Genomic DNA, 20,657 nt, shown 5'->3' on the forward strand with positions numbered 1-20,657 from the left:
GCTATAAATGCAGTGAATATAATCTGATAATTAAAGCTATAAATGCAGTAACTATGCTATAATAAAAGCTATATATGCAGTGAATATAATCTAATAATTAAGGTAGTTGCTAGAGGTACGGACCCGTACTTTCCATTGACACTACCAATAATTAAAGCTATATGTAGTAAATATGACATAATAATAAAAGGTATTAATCCACCTGCTCTCCTGTGCAGTTCTCTCTCGTACTCCTCCATCGTCCTCTCAAACAGAGACAGAATCTCCTCAGCAGCTGCCGTCAGCCTCTGGTTCACTAAAACTCTCAGCATCTGGACTGTAGACATCTTTCCTCTTTCCTCCGAGCAGCATCAGCTTCTCCCTGCAGGTCAATCCGGAAGCGTTGCTAGGTGAAGCTAGCAGGCTAAGCTAACGTCCTCAAAACGTCCGCCCGGAGGAAAAACACGCAGAAAAGAGATGCCCGTTTCTGACTCTACTATCTGTCCGTCCAGGTTTTTCGACAAGAGGAGAACTTTAAGGAAGAGAAACCGCAAAAACACGCCGACTCGTTCAAACAATGGAAGCTGAAACACACCGCTTCCGGGGCTGGCCTTCAAAATAAAGTTCAGGGTTAGCAGCCAAAATAAAAGTTCAGAATCAGAATCGGCTTTAATGGCCACTCAGCATACAAGGAGTTTGGTTCCAGCTGTTGGTGTCACCCAAGGAATAAGGAAAGAGAAAAATAAAAAATGAATCAAATATAGAAAGAGGAGCCACATCAAGCAAATATTCACTTAAAGAGCTGTTGTTTGTTCCTGGGTGCCTTATGCAGTGACATATTAGTGGACAAATCAATCCGCCAAAGCACTATTGATCATTGTCAAAATAAAAAAAGAATCAAAACCAACATAGAATGAAAGTATATTTGTGCATTGATGGCCTCTGCAGAAAAGTATAAAGAGTCCATGCTGTACATTACAATGTATAGAAGTTACCAAAATAGTAAAAATGATGGCACCTACAATATGCTGGGACTATTTCTACATGGTTGTTCAGGTGGGGATCACGATTTCTTTGTCAGGTGCAAAAGAAGCATCACCTTCAACGCTGACAAATGAGGAAACATCAAATCCAAACCAGACAATATCTTTTTAACGCAGTGGAAGATTGGTGGAACGTTTGCTGTACCAAAGCGAACATTTGGGATGTTGGTCGACATCTGGTGCTGACGGTGACGCTAAAATGTCTAGCAATATGCAGACAATACACTCGTCTACACAACAGCCTCGTTAAATCTTAAGTCCTTCAGATCTGATTTAAACAACTTAAAACTACAGAAAATAGTTACAACGTTTAAAACATGAATGTGCTGCTACATAATATGTTTAATTGATTGTCTTAGTCTATGAAAAGCTTTTGAAGAGACATTAAGACACGTCAGATTGATGCCAACAGCCGACAGTCTGCAGGTTTTAGAAATGGTTGAAGAATCTCTGCTTGAGTCCAACCCTAAAAATCTGGTTTAGGCATGATGATGCTGAGATTTGTTTAGCCACAATGTCAGCTGCTCCTGCAAAACCAGCTCTAGTTTGTCAGGCTGTTTTAGGGTAGAAAGTTGTATCATCTGCAAGCAGCTGACCTTTTCCATACATTTTTATAGATGGATGGATGGATGGATAGATGGATAGATAGATGGATTGATAGACAGATCGACGGACGGACGGACGGACGGACAGACAGATTACAGTGTGTGTGTTCAGTCAAGTGTGTGAGTCTGCAGGTGCTTTCAGTTACAACCATCCGTTCAGTTTCTGTTTCGTCTGACTGAGGGGGGTTTTTGTACGATGCTTTTTACTGTGTGAACACACGATGACCGCCGATGTAATGATAACTCTGACAGTAATAAACTGCAGCATCTTCAGCCTGAACTCCACTGATGGTCAGAGTGAAGTCAGAGTTTGATCCGCTGCCTGAAAATCGATCAGGAATCCCAGCAGCTCGCTTATCAGTGAACTAAGAGAGCAGTTGGTGACTCTGTCCTTTTCTCCGTCTGTACCATGACAAACAGGTTACAACTTCTCCATCAACTGACCAAGTAAAAACATCCTGACTGGTGCTACATGCGATGGAGACGGAGCCTCTCGGAGCAGAAGTCACTGATCCAGGCTGAGTCACTGCGAGCTGACCTCTGGACTCTGAGGATACAGAGACACAAACAGAAAGCAGAGTCATGCTCTGAGGACTTCATTGCAGAGGGACGGATGCTGCTGACAGAGGACTTTGATTCTCTGGACTGTACCTGTCAAGCAGCAGCAGAGGAGAGTCCAGATGAAGATCAGAGTCATGTTTTTGATGAGGAGGATTTCTGTGTCTTCTGTTGTCTTGAAGGACTTCTGTCAGTGATCCAGTGTTCAGCTGTCAGGACTATAAACTGCCCCAGAGCGCTGGAGCATGGTGCTGCTGATGCAAAGTGGCTCTATGGAAATGCTCTGACTGACTCCAACAGGGACCTGGATCAATCTGATGTTGCAGGTTATCAATGGATCAATCACTTTATCAGAGTATTGATCAGGAATTTGTGTCTCTGATCTTTGGATGTTTCTGTGGTTTGAGTTTTCTAACTGAAGTTTTTATTTATTCCCCTTAAATTTCAACAACACACATCAACTGTGGGACAGATCTGAACTAAGTTCTCATTTCTTTCAACAAATCTATGGATGAATATTTCTTCTTCTACTGTTTTTATGTTGATGCTGCTGCAGAGTCTTCACAGAAATGTGTTCATGATCATTTCTCTGTTAAATTTAATCATTAACCAAAACGTAATTTGATAATTCAGTAAAAAATGAAGTTATTTCTGAATTAAATGAAAGTTTCTGCTACTTGAAGTTTTGTTTTTCAGGACTTGCCACGTTGTGTTGAGTTGGTTTGTTTCAGAGTCAGAGAGTTGTGTCTCTAAGAGGTTTTTGTACGACGCCTCCATCAGTCTGTATCACTGTGGTTCACGTTCGGTGGAGGAACCAGACTGGAGGTTAACTGTAAGTACATTTAACTCACTAAATATTACACATTACACATGTTTCATATTTGATTTTATTTCCTCCAACATCACTGAAACATTTTAGCTTGAAAAGAAATGTCCTATAATTTCAGTGTTTTATGAACTGATGTCATTTGGTCTTCACACTGAAATCTTCTCCAGTTAAACTTTTTATTTTTAAATTTCAAGTTTCTAAAAAAGTTTTCACTGAAGTAAATATTCTCAGAAATCTTTTAAGTTCAGTTGAAGTCAGTGATCAGACATTTCTCATCATTTTCCTTCATTCTGATGAAGCATCTTAATGTGTCACATCTTAATGTCATAAAGGATTTTTTAGACCTCAGAGTTTTATCTGTGTCTGAGTTAGACTGATCTGATCAGTTCTGATGTGTAAGTCAGTGGTTAACAACATTAGAAATTGGAAATCAAATGGAAATTGATGTTGAAAAGTTTGTAGATTTCAAGTTTTCAGAAAAATGATTTTTTCTAAAGTAAATATTCTCAGAACTTTCTAAACTTGAGTCCTGTACAAAGCATTTCTCATCATTTTACTCGATCCTCATGACAGATTTGAATTTCTCAGATGTTTTATGTCATCATTAAAAGTAATTTTAAAGCTCAAAGTTTATCTGTGTCTGAGTTACATTGATTTGATCAGTTCTGGTGTCAGTGGTTAACTCAACAAAGACAAACAGATCTTTCCCGTTGTCCTTCACACGTTAAAATGCTGAAAAACAAGAAAAAATGTGACATTTTCATGTCTGTTAATATGTTTGTAGAAAGATTTTTAGTTTCCAGATGAAAGATGAAACGTTGAGAGGAAGAAAACTCCACCTGAAGGTTTCTGTCTTTAGTCCTGAAAGCTGTCTGTTGAGCTGGTTGAGCAGTGATGCCTGTCTGTCGCCATGGTTACTGAGCTGAGAGGGGGAAGTGAAAGAGTGAAGAGCAGTTTGATCCAAAGTCCCAAACAGTTTGTCTAAAAGGTGTTGTCTCTCTCTGTGCAGTGGGTGGAGTCCATCCCTCCCTGACGGTGCTGCCCCCCTCCAGAGAGGAGCTGCAGCAGGGGAAGGCCACGCTCATGTGTCCGGCCAACAAGGGCTTCCCCTCAGACTGGAGTCTGTCCTGGAAGGTGGACGGCAGCAGCAGCAGCTGGGAGGAGAGCAGGAGCCCCGGGGTGCTGCAGGAGGACGGCCTCTACAGCTGGAGCAGCACCCTGAGGCTTCCTGCAGACCAGTGGAGGAAGGTGGTCTCTGTGAGCTGTGAGGCCACCCAGGGCTCCCAGACTCCACTCTCTGAGACCCTGAGGAGAGACCAGTGTTCCCAGTCCTGACCTCACCCACTGGGAGCATCTCACTGCTTCTACTCTGCTGATCCAGTCTTTATTTGATGTGTTTCAGTCACAGTATTTAGCAGCTTGATGCAGTGTTTAAATATTATTTCTGTGCTTCTAAATGGAAACATTTTTCTGTCTGCTGCAGTCATCAACACTCTTTTGTTTTTCTCTTAAACTGATGATGTTTTTCTGACTTTTGCGACTGTGATTATTTCAATAAAAACCTGCTCATAAAGTCGTTTCTTTTCTTGTGTTTCTGTGACTGAAACTAATCTAAATGCAGAGGGGTTCTATATTATACATGACATCAGAAACGAGGAGTTTAAAATGCTGTAATTCAAGAAAAAAACACCAGAAAATTATGACAATTATACAGTTTCTCATTCAACCATGAGGATAAGTAAACCCATACATTGCTCCAGATTAGTTCACATTCTGGTAAAATTTCAAGGAAAACAGTGTTTGAGACTGTAAAATGGTTCAATTCTAATTAAATAATCAGAAAGTAATTCTACTGGAGTGATTTTAAGTGAAAAGGTTTTATTGTATTTTTCTCATCTCATCTGCAGTAGATGTGGTTCCATCAGGTGTCAAATGAGTTTCTCCTGTTCCTATAAATGTGTTTTTATTGAACAGTATTTTACTTTATGAACGTTTTGACAAATCTGTAAAACCTGAAATAATTCATCTGTTTCCATGTTCTGCTGGTTCAGTGTTGATGCTGTGGCTGCATCCACATGAACTGAGTTTTATGGTGTAAATACTGAGAATAAAGTGAGACTCTGATGGTGTCCATCTGCTCACTAGTTTGGTTTTTGTGTTCAATCAGGTGCAGTTATATTTGATCCGCTTTCTTTCCCCTGAAGAACCTTCTAGTTGGATCTTTCCTGAACCATTCGGAGACACCTGAACATGATGAAGGTATGAGTGAGTTAAAATAAAAATAAATGTGAATGATGTTAGCGTGATGTGAAGCAGATGAGTTCTGGCTGCAACTGAAACCCACATTTATCTGCTCTCAGTTCAAACTGGTTTCTTTCTGTTTCTGGAGCTTTCAGCCACATCCGCTGGTCTTCTTCACCAGATTCACTCTCTCACTTTAAAACACTTCAAATGATTCTGTTGAAGTTCGCAGGATGCAGCTGAAAGCTTCAGAAACTTCTTGAGTGTCTCTTCTTTGAAAATAAAACGATGGACATGTTCAGGAGAAGAAGGACCAAACTGTCGGTTTGAACGTTTGTGTTTCATTCAAAGTTGAGGGAAGCAGCAGGAACCCTCTGATTCCATGAAGAACATCTCAGACCACTGAACCACAGAGGATCTAGGTCTACAACCTTCGATGGAGTTTATCCTCCATTCAGATCAGAGGTCCACATGGTGAACACATGATGGTGAACACATGATGATGAACACATGATGATGAACACATGATGGTAAAAGCATGATGATGAACACATGATGATGAACACATGATGGTGAACACATGATGGTGAACACATGATGGTGAACACATGATGGTGAACACATGATGATGAACACATGATGGTGAACACATGATGGTGAACACATGATGGTGAACACATGATGATGAACACATGATGATGAACACATGATTCCAGGTGGATTTCAGTGTGAATGTGTTCCGACTGAACCTCAGAAATCTTCACATTGGGTTTGTTCTTTGTCTCTCTGCTTGTTTCTGCTGCTCAGCGCTGAAGATGGTCAAGTGGAGAAGGAGGATGTCTTTCATCTGCGAAACGTTGGATCGAACCCCGGCTAGACGTTCAGGTCAGTCACTGTCTGTGTGTGTGATGAATAAATGTGTAATGTCAAAACCCAAAATAAACAAAACTCTAAAAGCCAAACCAAACAACAACTCCAAAAAACAAACTAAACTAAAACTCCGTCGTTGCGTTTCGTCGAATTTCCGGTTTCATTTCACTGAAAAACTTCGAGGGAACAAAGACCAAACAAAGGTAAGAAAGCTAGCTGGATCAGGTAACCAGCTAGCTTTTACTGGATGGACTAGCATTAGCTTTTCACTGCCGACTGTCGGCCGGAACAGAACAACGTTTTCTGGACCAAAGTATAAACTCGAAAAGCACTCGGAGAGTGCAGACCTCCACCAGGCCATCGCTCAATTGTACAGATGACCAATCGGAGTTTGTTTGTCTGTTAACAGCATAACCCAAAACGTCATGGACGGAATTAATTTAGTTTTAACAGTTTGTGGACAAAGCATAACATGCATGTACTGTGTAACAGCACAGTGTTTTGACGGCGCCTCCGCCGCACGCACGTAATGATAGCGTTGCGCGCGCACGTGACGGTACCGTACGCGTCGCCGCCGCTTCGTTCCGTCGGTCCCGACTCGCTCGGGTAGCCCGAACCGGCCGCGCGGAATTCGGCCGTCGCCTGGAATCGATCCAGCGACCTCTGTCTGTACAATTGAGAGAGATCCCTCGCAATTGTCCTTCGACCTTCAAAAAAATCCTGGATCCAGACGGTGATCCGGATCACCTCCAAAATCTAATCGATCGTTACTTTTGCTCTTCCGGACATCCTGTAAAAATTTGGTGAAAATCCGTCCATGACTTTTTGAGTTATGCTGTTAACAGAGAAACAGACACCCACACCCACACCCACACACACACACACACAGACACACACACAGACACACACACACAGACACACACACAGACAGACAGACAAACAAACTGGTGATTACATTACCTCCTGGCGGAGGTAACTGTGATGTTTTTAGAGTGACATGCTGTACTATAGGCTTTTTTAATTGACATATGACTGACTTTTTTTTAGTTTTTTTGTTGTATTTTAGCAACATATAAGAACTTGAACAGTTTTATAAATTACTATACTTTAACTTGTGCAATGAACTATTATTCTATGGCATTTTTTAGACCACATATACTCTGTTTTCTTTAATAACATACTATTTTGACCATATACTGCACTATGACATTTTTGAACCACATATCATACATTACAGTTTTTGTCAACATACTATCATTTTGTGCTTTTTGAACCACAAAATAATCTATAGGGTTTTTTTTTTTGCCGACATGCTATATTATGAACTACAGGCAATGCTGTTATTCCTGAAAAGTGTACTCTACTTTGACATTTTCTGAACTTTACTTTTTCAAAGACTGTTGAAAAGTTACAAACCTGATGATTCATTTGTTTATTTCTGGCTCTGATAAATGGTGATGTTCTGGTGATTCTTTTAAAGATAGCATGACTTCAAACCCTTTGTTTTTTGGTTCAGAGGGTTAAAAACAGTCCAAGTTCAGATGGAAACTGGTGGAACTTGAAACCAATAGCAGCCGGCAGAGCAGCTCTGATAAAATCTACATGAAGTGATTCTGAAAGTCAATTTTCCAGCAAAACATCAGCGAGTGTCCGCATCTGGGACGGAAAAAAACTGATAAAGTCCAACGATTTGAGCTGTAAATCAGAACAATATTTCCTCAAACAGCTCTGACTGAACGTCTCACTCAAACCTTCTTCATTTTCGTCATTTTAATTGAGACTCTTTGTCCTTCCTCAATTCAGAACATGATGAAGTTCACCCCTAATGATCCTACGTCAGTGGTTTCTGAGGTTTCCAGATATTTCAGGATGTGAGCTCATGATGGGATGTTTCTGTCAATGAAACTCTCAGTGTCTGATGACTGACTGTCATTGTTTGATTTCAACATTCTTTTGCTCTTATTTGATTGTTTTCTGTATAAGTTCTTTCTGGTCTTTTCCTGCAGGAGTCTGAGGGGGCAGAGCCAAACCATTATGACATCATCCTCACCTGGACTGATCACCTGAGAGCTTTTAACCTGTCAGAAGTCAGTTGATCTGATTGATTTTTCTGTGCTGGTTTTATCTGGGGCTGCACAGTTGATCAGTGGTTAGCACTTTGGCTTTGCAGCAAAAAGATCCCCGGTTCAAATCCCGGCCTGGGATCTTTCTGCATGGAGTTTGCATGTTCTCCCTGTGCATGCGTGGGTTTTCTCCGGGTACTCCGGCTTCCTCCCACAGTCCAAAAACATGCTGAGGTTAATTGGTTACTCTAAATTGTCCGTAGGTGTGAATGTGAGTGTGATTGTGTGTCTGTATATGTAGCCCTGTGACAGACTGGTGACCTGTCCAGGGTGTCCCCTGCCTTCACCCGAGTCAGCTGGGATAGACTCCAGCACCCCCCATGACCCTAATAAGGATAAAGCGGTGTATAGAGAATGGATGGATGGATGGTTTTATCTAGTGTGTTTGTCCAACCTGCAGCTCAGTTAAGACACCAGAAAGTTAAATTTTTAGGGGAAAATAAGAAGAACAAAAAACTTTTTGGTTTTTCTTTTCCTGCCTACATATTTTATTTATGTTGAGAAAACCTGAAATTACTGCCAAAGTTTCTCAGAACTGTGTAGTTTGACCCATTAGCTGTAAAATGCTAAACTAACATCTGTATGTTAAGTTAAACCCAGCTAACCCTGAGGCCTGCAGAAGGCTGGAAGACTCTGATCAGTAGAGACGGTGGATATTTCTAGGAAGACGACTGAATTTATCTGAAACCTCAGACGGGGAGCAGAGTCGTCGTCCAACATGAGTCTCTGCAGCTTCTTTACAACTCTTAAAAATCCATCCCCATACCAAGACTGTCTGATCAACAGCTAAACATCCATCCATCATCGATACACCTATAGATCCTCATTAGTGGGCTGGAGTCTGTCTCACCTGGACAGGTAACAGTCTGTCACAGGGCTACACATAGAGACAAACATTCACACCTACAGACAGTTTAGAATCACCAGTTAACCTCAGCATGTTTGTGGACTGAGGAGGAAGCTGGAGAACCTGGAGAAAAGCCTCACATGTACAGGAGAACATGGAGACTCCATGCAGAAAGATCCCAGGAAGGAAGGGACACAAACCGGGGATCTTCTAGCTGTGAAGTGACAGAACTAACCACTGATCACTGTGCAGATAAATAAACCAGATAAATAAAAAGTCAGTACCAGAGGAGCTATGCATGAAATAAAACATAACATCACCACTTCAGCACACCTTAAAACCAGGACAGATGTTGAACCTCTCTGGTCTAAAACCTGATCACTGATCATCTCATTGATTTATTCTGATTCTGAAACCTGATTGCAGAATGACGAAGGCGTCTGAGTCAACTTCTTCCAGTGATGAACATCATATTCCTCAAAACAGAGGAGGAGCAGTTACATTATTAATGAAATCGTCATATTTCTGATGGGTCCTAAATGAATCATGTGTGAGTTCAGCTCCAGCAGGACAGTTTACCAAATCTAAGCTGACGACTGCCAGATTTCAGCAATAACTCAATGTCTCCTTCAGAACGGAGACGTGGTAAAAAAACAAGAAGTTATTCACTGACTACGCAGATTAATGACACATTCAAATCAGTTATCAAGCGTCCTGGAGCAGTTTGATTCCTGCTAGAATCTGATGGAACCACAGACCTGATTATCAAATGTCTTTGATTCCCAGCATTAGAACTGAACCATTCCACACAGAACAGAAAACAGTAAAACTGGTATTTAACCTAAAACCTCAGTGTTCTGTGATTCAGTGCTCTGATAAGATCAGCTTTTATTTTAGAAAACTGAACCAGTGTGCTCAAGGTCAGTGTGCCTCCAGATGAATCAAACTTCCTCATTTACTGTAAACAGGCAGGAGTCACTGTAAATGTGAAATCTGTGGTCAGACTTTCTGCAGAAACATGGGTGTGGGCTCCCTTTCTTCATCTGTAGAACAGGGAAGGATCTGATTCATTTATGCTGACAACATGCTTCAGTCATAGATTTATGGTCAGAACAGAAACAAAACGTCACTGAAGGGTCTGGACACACCTGCTGGTTATTCTCCACAAACCACACGGAATTATGGGAATGTTTAAACGACGAATGTTATATTTATAGATATTTATCACTCATTTATAAGTCTAAACAGTCAGAACATACTGGCAAGGATTCAAATTTAGTCAGAACGTGATCAAAGCTTTTAAAGTCTATTGATTTAATAGATTAATTAAAATGATGTGAAAATTAGTTGCAAAGCCACTGAAGAGTAAAACCTGTCTGTATGTGTGACATAACAGGAGAAATATCAAAGAGAAGCTGAGCCTTAAGGATCTTAGTGCAGTAAAATACACCATGTGCTGCTCTCTGTGTCCCCCTGCTGGCTGATGTTTGATTTACACCATAAACTGATAATAATAATAATAATAATAATAATAATAATAATAATCAATTTTCAATTTTTCAATTTTATTTATATAGCGTCAATTACAGTCAACTCGTCTCAAGACGCTTTACAGAACCCAAATGCCTGACCCCCAGAGCAAGCCCAAAGGCGACAGTGGCAAGGAAAAACACCCTTTTAACAGGGAAGAAACCTCGAGCAGAACCCGGCTCTATATAGGGGGGACCCATCTGCCTGCTGGCCGGGGGGGTTGAGAAGGACAGAAGAGGGCAAGGGGGAGGGATGGGAGAAGAGGGAGGGGTGGGAAAGCAAGGAAAACACAACACACATTTGGATACATGCATGACAGGATATGTGACACAGACAAAGTATAAGCTAACATTGAAAACTGACTCATAATTTACTCTTATGATGTACGGCTCTGACATTAAACATACTCCATATATAGCTAGCAGTAAAATTCAAACAGTATGTAAGTTAGCATAACAGTATAGTGAAGGCAATGCAGAGTTGACTGGTGGAAAAAGGGAGTTGGAAGCAGAGGGCTGGAGGAAGGTCAGCAGCAGCATCCCACAGTGGACATGATGGAGACTGGACCAGCTGGTGGAACATCAACCACAGATCTGAAGCATCCAGCTCTGGGACCAGGGACACTCGGAGAAATAGCACAGGGGGAAACAGAGTGAATGTACTGCAATAACGGTATACATATTAAATGTAAAGGTAGATAGAGAAGGGCTCAGTGCGTCAAGAAAAGTCCCCCAGCAGCCTATAGGCCTATAGCAGCATGACTAGAGGCAGAACGAAGGGACGTCCAAGAAGGAGTCAGCTGTGCAATGAAGACACAAGCCGAACCCCTGTGGGTCACCCAGTCAGCCCCAACTATAAGATTTGTCAAAAAGGAACGTTTTAAGCCTGGTCTTAAAAAATAATAATAATAATAATAATAATAATAATAATAATAATAATGGATTAGATTAATATAGCGCTTTTTTGGCCACTCAAAGCGCTTCACAATGGAAAAGGAGCTGGTTGGTGCAGAAAACATCAGGAAATGCTCATATTTCCACCAACCAGCCCCACAGTTCCATTAAAATCTGCAGTCAGTCAGAATGATGGTTTATATTCACAAGAAATAAAGAAACTCACTTGCTTTAACCCTCCTGTTGTCCTCATTTACGGGCACCAAAAAATATTGTTTCCTTCCCTGAAAAAAATCCAAAAATTCTGCCAAAAAATTCAAAAAAATTGCAAAACCTTCATGAAGAAAATTAAAATAATTCCTGAAGTTTCATTTTTAAAAAATCCCCCAAATTTGGCCAGAAAATTCTTGTAAATGTTTTCAAAAAATGAGTAAAAATCTTCCAAAAAATCCAAAAAATATCTAAAGTGATTCCATCTATATCAGTAAAACTTCTATTTTCTTTAAGAACATTCACATAAAAATCAAATCAGATTGATGGTTCATATTCACAGGAAACAAAGAAACTCACCTGCTTTAAACAGAGCTCAGACAGATGCCTGTTTATATGAATATTCACAGACATCACAGGATTCACTCAGAACATCTCAGCGCTGATTTACCTCAGAGGGTTGAAATGAGGATTTGTTCCTGCGTTGCCTGGCGTTGCTGCTAAACTCCTGCAGATCCAGAGCAGGTCGGTGATGAGGCCACCGGTTCATTCCTGCAGCTCCACCGTGAAGATCAGAAGAATGACCGGCTGGCTTCACAGATTCATCACCAGCTGTTTTACTGCTAACACAAGGTTTAGTTCAAGCTGCTGCTGGGAAACAACGGATGCTGAATGATTTCGACCAATAAAAATCAATCGTCTTTCTTTGTCCAAATGTTCCAACTTCAGATGGAAATAAACAAACTAAATGTAAAGAAAGCAAATATTCATTTAAAAGCTTCTCCCTGCTCTCTTATTTGTTGTTGCACTGATAAACTCGTCCTCAGTTATCAAATGATTCTACAGACAGCTGCCACATTATTTCTACTATTTTTATAAAATCTGTTACAAACTCAGATAAACGTTGGTTCTTGATGTTCAATTTGCTGCACAATAAAGCTTGTAATGATTTAAATACTAGAGAAAAGAATCAGCTTGATGTAGTTTTTATTGTAATGCAGTGGTTTGGATGTCGTGTTGCGCTTCTCTTCCTGGTCTGCAGCGCTCTCTGCTGTCTGAACACTGAAACTACACCAACTCTGATCAACATCCCATAGTTAGTGAGACGTGAACAAATCATTACTGTAAAGGCAGTTTGACTAAAATAGAGTTTTTTTAGTGTTAGATTAGGTGAAGCTGCTGATGAGGATTTTAAGAACTCAATGATGACGTGTTCCAGTCTGAAATCTGCCGGTTTATTCACAGTTTTATTTGGCGATGGAGACTCAGACACTTCCTGTATTCAAAGATTCTCCGTGTGTCTCTGATCCACAGAGCTCAGGGCTCTTCTGAATTCAGTTAAAAATCTATAAAAAGCTTCAGCTCGGTTTCATCTGTTGCTGCTTTTAGATATTTGACTGTATTCCACATTTTCAAACAAACTAAACTAAAGCTCCCATTAATCAATATTCAAATTAACTGCCAACTGTTTTGATGATTACAAATAATTAGATTCTGATTCAGCTTCTGAAATGTTTTCTTTAGTTTTTGGGGAAACACTAATCAACATTTTTCAGAGATTTTGAATCAATTCAGTCCAGAAAATAATCAGATGAATGAAAAACGACTTAAATGAAGTTCTGACTAAAACAACTAATGAATGTGAACTTTTCCTGTCGATAGTTTCCAGTTCTGTCTTGAAAAACTTCAACAGATCACTGATAAACGTGTCAGACTTTACAGTGCATAAACCTGTTTACTGCTGCCCTTCCCCCACATTAAACCTATGAGCAGTAACTCATACCTGCAATAACTGCGACCTCATCCTCTTCTATACAAATAAATCATCGTCTGCATATATTCTTTTTTGTTTTTTCTTATTTATTTGTGTGTATTTGGAGCTGCTTTAACGGTGAACTTTCCTCGCTGTGGGATCAATAAAGCTGATCGAATCTTTCTTTAACTCTAATCCATCTGTTGGTTATCACAGAACACACCAGTGTTATTGTAGAAAAGATGCATAAAACATGACCACCAGCCAGAGGTTTTTTTGGTACATTGACTGTTTTTTTCTTCTTTTTTTCATTTTTTTATTCCAAACGTGTGTCTATATATTGAACATCAGAGGGCGACGCCCCTCCTACAGTCACCCACACCTCAATATCAATAATAATAATGATAACAATAGAATGATCAGAATAAGATCGGTCTGTCGGCTCGGTCCTGCTGATCGCTGAGCACTGCTGCTACAAACAGACAAACATGGTGAAACAGAACACACACCTGTATGGCTATATTTGTGAGGATGTTCATTGTGAGCCCCTTTAAATGAAACCTGAACCCTCAGAGAGGCCCCTAAGGGCCCAACAAACCTCACACCGGTCCTCACAAATATACACATACAAATACACACTCCACTGACATTTCCACCCATGACGCCCTTCAGGCTGCTGCTCCATCTTCTGAAACATTTCTATGCAAAATATAGAACAAAAAACAGAAAGCTACAGGTGCTGCTCTTCAAAAGTGTTTCATCTGTTTCCATGACAACCAGGCGACTGTAAAGCAATCACATCTGCTGACCGGCTGTGGCTCGTCAATCCCCACGAAAGAGAGGAAATAAAGTGAAGACAGAGCAGTACTCAGGTTGGACGCGCCGACAGGAAGGAAAGTACAATCACAAGTTTGTTTGTTTTCCACTTTGCCCTCCACGTTTACAGGAGAGTGTGTGGTGTGTACAGTGTGTCTGCGCTGGAATACTCACCTGAAACACACACAGCTGGACTGAGGTAGCTCTTCACCTCTGACAGGGTGGGTGAGATTATCAGGCTGGTTGGTTTCAAAGTTCCACCTAAAGTCTCTGCTGTGTGCTTTCTACAGAACGGTTGGCTGTCGAGATTATTTTTACAGAACTGTTTCTCTGAGTGACAGTCATGATGGTTTTAGGGCAGATCGAGGCATTTTCAATTAATCGATATTAGCATCAGCCCTAAGCTGTCATTTTACTTCTAGATTTTGTTTTTTCAGTACAACATCAGCACACCGGGTTTTTATTCTGTATTGACCCAGTGAATCCAGCTGATTTAACCTGTACACGCTGACCACAGGTCATTAAGTCTCACAGAAGACGTTGTCATGGTGCCCCTTTAAGAGCAAACCGCTAAAATGCTTTCTGCTCGAGTTGCCACAGTGTTAAACAGTAAGAGGCTCCATCTGGAGGTGCAACCAGGAACTACAGCTATTGTAGTGCATATGATGAAGGAAAATGTCAGATATTAAATACAGGAGGTCCTCGGCTTACATCAGCGTTCTGCTCCTACTGATCTACAGAAGACGATTTTTACCGTAAGTCTGAACTCCAGTGAAAATGTGAACAAATCTGTTCTGTGCATCACGATATCCATCAGTTCTTCATAAAGTCATGAACACCAACAACTTCCATGCATGTATGAATCATTTTACTAGAAGATAACAGAACATTGTAACAGACTGATATTGTTGTTGATGTTGATGTTTTAATGTTTATTGTTCAGTTCCAGATTTACCTGATGTCAGTGAAGGTGCCATGCTTAGTTAGCTCACCTCTGATTGGCTGAGAGTCAGCAGTAGAGAGAGCTGGGAACGGAGGCTAATTCTGGAGCTAAGTTATGGGTTTTTTCTAGTTATTCTGGAGCTAAGTTATGGGTTTTTCTAGTTATTCTGGAGCTAAGTTATGGGGTTTTTCTAGTTCTTCTGGAGCTAAGTTATGGGTTTTTTCTAGTTATTCTGGAGCTAAGTTATGGGGTTTTTCTAGTTATTCTGGAGCTAAGTTGTGGGGGTTTTCTAGTTGTTCTGGAGCTAAGTTATGGGGTTTTTCTAGTTCTTCTGGAGCTAAGTTATGGGTTTTTTCTAGTTATTCTGGAGCTAAGTTGTGGGGGTTTTCTAGTTCTTCTGGAGCTAAGTTATGGGGTTTTTCTAGTTATTCTGGAGCTAAGTTGTGGGGGTTTTCTAGTTGTTCTGGAGCTAAGTTATGGGGTTTTTCTAGTTCTTCTGGAGCTAAGTTATGGGGTTTTTCTAGTTATTCTGGAGCTAAGTTGTGGGGGTTTTCTAGTTGTTCTGGAGCTAAGTTATGGGGTTTTTCTAGTTCTTCTGGAGCTAAGTTATGGGTTTTTTCTAGTTATTCTGGAGCTAAGTTATGGGTTTTTCTAGTTATTCTGGAGCTAAGTTATGAGGGTTTTTCTAGTTATTCTGGAGCTAAGTTATGGGGTTTTTCTAGTTATTCTGGAGCTAAGTTGTGGGGGTTTTCTAGTTGTTCTGGAGCTAAGTTATGGGTTTTTTCTAGTTATTCTGGAGCTAAGTTATGGGTTTTTTCTAGTTATTCTGGAGCTAAGTTATGGGTTTTTTCTAGTTATTCTGGAGCTAAGTTGTGGGGTTTTTCTAGTTATTCTGGAGCTAAGTTGTGGGGGTTTTCTAGTTGTTCTGGAGCTAAGTTATGGGTTTTTTCTAGTTATTCTGGAGCTAAGTTATGGGTTTTTTCTAGTTATTCTGGAGCTAAGTTATGGGTTTTTTCTAGTTATTCTGGAGCTAAGTTATGGGTTTTTCTAGTTATTCTGGAGCTAAGTTATGGGTTTTTCTAGTTATTCTGGAGCTAAGTTATGGGGTTTTTATAGTTATTCGAGAGCTAAGTTATGGGGTTTTTCTAGTTATTCTGGAGCTAAGTTATGGGGTTTTTCTAGTTATTCTGGCGTTGGCTACGGCCCACAGTATCCTGTGTGAAGGTTCAATAAACCAGCAGAGAACCAGATAAAGTCTCACTCATTCATCACAGAGGGTCACTACAATATGTTGACCTGTTTTTACATCCTGACCCTTGTTGGTCAGTGTTTCTGTTCTCAGTGTTTTATTCTGTCTAATTTCACTTCCATGGAGACGCTTTCCTTTTCTTCCAGCATCAGAAGAGTCTGACTTACGCTGGGAGCCATAATGAAGGTAAAAAGTTAGTGAATGTAGCACAATCCAAGGTGGAGTACAACCAGAGAATGGAAACAAAGCCGTCTGATAGCGCCGTGTGACGACGTATTCATCCGCTCTGCTCATCAACTAGTTCCATGTAACCAGTTCTGATGTCACGATGAAACGCTGTAGGTCGAGGACGCTGTAAACTGAGGACCTCCTGTATATGTGTAAATGGCCCTGATCAGATTGGGGACAGTTTAGATATGAGAGTGGATTATTTCTTATTTCCACAACAGAAACAAAATGTGAGATAATATTATCCTTTTAGGCAGTCAGACCAGGATCCACACAGGGGAAACTCAGTGACTTTATGTAGCTGAAAGACTTGCTGTTGGTTAAAGCCGGGTTTATTGACCTGGTTTGTTGATGGTAATGACCCAACAACAAGACAATCCTTCGTATTAGCCCACTGTGCAGCTAACGTGGCTAATGGTACCATTAGCTTTGAACGTATGCCCACAAGTCAGAGCTCTGTGGAAAGCAATGCTGAGGACAGAGATTTAAAACTAATAAACCAGTGTTCACATGTTTGATTCTCTCCTGCTCTCTGTGCTCACATCAACTTTATTTTAATGCAACTGAATTCCCAATAAAGCTGCCATTATGTACATATTTTTGTGTTATCAGACATAGGAATGAGGATGAAATATCGACTGAATCACTCACTGAGATCACATGTTGACCACCAGTTAGTTCAGTTATTTCCAAACTGCTGTTTAGCAGATATAAAATATAGATTTTTGAACAAGCACATGACTTTGTGGTTAAATTCAGAGATATTTCTGTGTAAAATTATTGTGTAGGAAACTACAAGTGTCCAAACTTTTTTTGCTCTCATACTGTGCTCATAATAAAGGCGTGGACTCCTCCAGAGTAGAAGTCACTCAGAAAACAGCTAAATATTTCATGTACTTTTTTGAGTCTTTCAGCCACAAACTTCCACTGTGGAGCCACTTGGAGGATCCTGTCGTCTCCCTGAGGGGAAAACTGTCCAGGAGTTCCCGAAACTTTTCAAAAATACAGAATATTTTACATTTTGAGAAACAGCCTAGTCCCACAAAAATACAAATGATAAAACTGATGCTTCCTGTTTCACCGTGAATAAACCAAAACCCTTTAAACGGTCAAAATGCTCTGAGATTTAGGGAAACCATAACAATGACCTGTGAGTTTGGACTAGTTCTCTAATTTTTTAAGATTTACTTTTAGTTTATTCTGAGCAGCACCTCTACAGTGTTTCTAAATGTTAGCTGCCTCTGGTGAAAAGCTTTTGCTTCATCCATCCCCTTTTCAAACCAAGATATAATTTTATGTCTGTTGTCAAAAGAGCTGTGTGCAGGTTTGAAATAAATTTACTGAACTGAACTGAATTGAATCTGGTGCAGGTGTGGACATCACAGCTGGGCTGGTTTTGGGTCCAGTTGGCAGCCAGTTTACCGGAGTTCCACCGGTACTTTATTTAATTTGGCTGCAGTTTGACTGAAGTCTGGTATGAGTTTGGAAATCCTAAATATCAAATTGGGCTCGCGAAGCAACGTGGAAGCCATTTGGCACATACAGTGACAATATATGTACACCTCTCCTCAACAGTTTTTGTTTTCCTTCAAATTAGTCCAACTCTCTACTTCAAAATAACAATATTGGAACCTTGGCTTGTCATACTAGTCACGTAATGAAGTCTACTGACGTTAGAGGCCCTAAAGAGTTGGTGAAATGTTGACCAAAGACTGTATTTTTGGTAGGAAATACGGATCCATCCATCTTTAGGCGCTGACAGGAAGTTTTAGGGGCCTTAAAACCACCCTCATTTGAAATGGTGCACTTTTTCCCCAAAATGTTTTAAATTTTAACACCTGCTGGAGCCTTTTAAAGATTTAAATTAGTTGCAAACTATTTTTTCAGTGTTATCACATTTCATGTCTGTGGGTTTTAAGAAACCCTTAATCCCAAATTAACAGGTTTGAAAATATGAAATTCTGCAAAAATAATTCACATCATTTAGTTTTGGGTCCTGAATAACAAATACGTAAAATCTGAGATGGTGTTCCAACAAATATCTTGAATTCTCTCTGAATTAACACAAACTGACCATAAAAAAAATGCTATTTTTACTGGAAAACAACGCAGAAAAGGGTTGCTTTGTGGTTCTCGTAGTGATCAGTTAAAATGGTTCAAACTTTTTGGAAGAAAGGTTCAACATTTTGGTGTCTGATGAGCTGAGATCTATCTGAAGTGTTGAAATCAGTCATTGGTCATATTGGTGGCCACCAAACAGAGATTCATATTAGACAGAATCTACCTTATGCTAAGCTAGGTGCTACAGTCTGACTCAACATTTTACCAAAACGGTGAATTATTCCTTCAAAGAACTAGAGCTGGAAATGCTTGAATTTGACTGGACTGACTGGCTGCTACACCTAAGAGATCCCAAAACTTTGACCACTTGATGTGAAAATGATCAACTCTCGTCTCTCCTCATTCTGTGAACTTCCAACATTTGACTCTTTATGGTTCTGTTATTGATGAATTGCTCATCACACGGTAAAGAACTACCTCAGCACAGCTCTGGTTAGTCCACGGATCCCAGCAGCAGTCAGGAGTCTGTACAAACAGCAACAGAGTCAGAAAGAGCTACATCCTCCACAGACGTCCAGATGGGAGACAAAGACCATGAGAACTGTACAGCTGCTCTGCTTCTGTACAAACACCTGCCTCAGGATTCAGACAAACCCAGTCTGTGGGCGAAGAGCAAAGTGAAGAACCAGACCGTCCTCTGCTGGTTTAATCCAAATGTTTGTTTAACAGGTCAGAGTGGTTTGAACCACCACCACCCCTGTGAAGGTTACTGGTATGATCCACCGGTCCAAAGTGGCTTTGACCCAGCAAACGGGTCCAAATGGTTTCCTCCGTCCACCCCTGCTGAGAGTCTGATTTGGACCGATTTAAAGTTTAACTTCATGACCTCTGACCCTCCAACAGCGTCCTTCCGCTCAGTCATGCCCCCCCAGTAAGTCTGTGGGTGGGTGTGTTGGTGTCTTGGCGGGGGGCAGCGGTCTGGGTGGAGGCGCTGGTTTGTTTTTGGCCCTCCCGGGGCTCGCCGTCCCCCCGTCGCTGTCGGCTCTGTCCGTCGAGATCGGGGGAGGTGGCGGCGGGAGGCGGGGCAGCGACATGGAGCCGTGGTGGTAGTGGAGGTGATGGTGAGGGTTGTGGCGGTGCTGGTGGTGGCCCGGCGCCACCACCGAGGGGGGATGCGGGAGCAGGAGGACGCAGAGGAGGATGAGGACGGGGGAGGTGGCGGGGGAGGAGTGAGGGTGGCCGGCCGCAGGCTCTGGATCCGCCGACACTCCTGGCAGATCCGTACGTGGCTGCAGCTCTGCAGGAAGCTGCGCGGCGGAGCGGGCGGAGCCACCAGCGCCGACGCCGGGGGAGGCGTGCTGGTGGTGGCGTTGACTCCCAGCGGGTCCTCCAGGAGCCTCTGTGGCCCCGGGCCCAAATCAGGGCCTCCCCCGAGCCCCGCCAACCCGCCCGTCAGCGGCCCGGTGCCGCTGTACAGTTTGCCGTTGCTGAGGCGCATCTCTCGGACCAGGCGGATGGGCCGAGGGCCGGCTAGGGCCAGACGGGACGGGTGGCGGAGGACTCCTCCCCCGGCGCTGGTGAGGGGCCGCCGGCGACGAGAGCGGGAACTCTTCTTACAAGAAACGGCGTTTCGAAACTCCGTCAGCATCTCCTGACAGACGGACACCTGAGACGGACAGAAACATGTTCTGCTCAGAGAGGCAGCTGGAAGAAGACATGGCTGCTGCACAGTCATGCTACGTGTCCACTAGATCCGCTTTTCCTGCATGTGAACACTAGGGCTGGACTTCAATATCTGAATATTCGGTCATTGTGGTGGTGTGCGAATATAATTTTGAGACCCCCCCCCCCCCAGATCATGTGGACCTACCAACTGTGA

At 41.7% G+C, this 20,657-nt stretch overlaps 2 protein-coding genes and 1 gene segment (V, D, J or C); 1 reads left to right on the forward strand and 2 right to left on the reverse strand.

The window, feature by feature from the left end:
- LOC110950977 (carcinoembryonic antigen-related cell adhesion molecule 20-like) overlaps nt 1-876 on the reverse strand; it is a 46,151-nt gene extending 45,275 nt beyond the window's left edge. For all 44 annotated transcript variants that reach the window (XM_051956184.1, XM_051956186.1, XM_051956205.1 and 41 more), the window contains exon 1: nt 203-876. The gene's annotated coding sequence lies outside the window, so the exon portion shown is untranslated. The remainder of the gene's footprint in view (nt 1-202) is intronic.
- Nucleotides 877-3,963: 3,087 nt separating this feature from the next.
- On the forward strand, nt 3,964-4,877 carry LOC127536281 (Ig kappa-b4 chain C region-like). The segment is given in 1 exon segment: nt 3,964-4,877. A coding segment is annotated over 1 exon segment (252 nt).
- An 8,869-nt stretch (nt 4,878-13,746) lies between these two features.
- The window catches only part of LOC110965025 (glutamate receptor ionotropic, kainate 5-like), a 310,421-nt gene continuing 303,510 nt past the window's right edge, over nt 13,747-20,657 (reverse strand). For both annotated transcript variants that reach the window (XM_051956156.1, XM_051956157.1), the window contains exon 21: nt 13,747-20,444. In XM_051956156.1, the coding sequence (XP_051812116.1) occupies nt 19,545-20,444 (900 nt within the window). In that variant the 3' untranslated portion in view covers nt 13,747-19,544. The remainder of the gene's footprint in view (nt 20,445-20,657) is intronic.

The sequence above is a fragment of the Acanthochromis polyacanthus genome, chromosome 11 (assembly GCF_021347895.1).
Source record: "Acanthochromis polyacanthus isolate Apoly-LR-REF ecotype Palm Island chromosome 11, KAUST_Apoly_ChrSc, whole genome shotgun sequence".
Lineage (NCBI taxonomy): Eukaryota > Metazoa > Chordata > Actinopteri > Pomacentridae > Acanthochromis > Acanthochromis polyacanthus.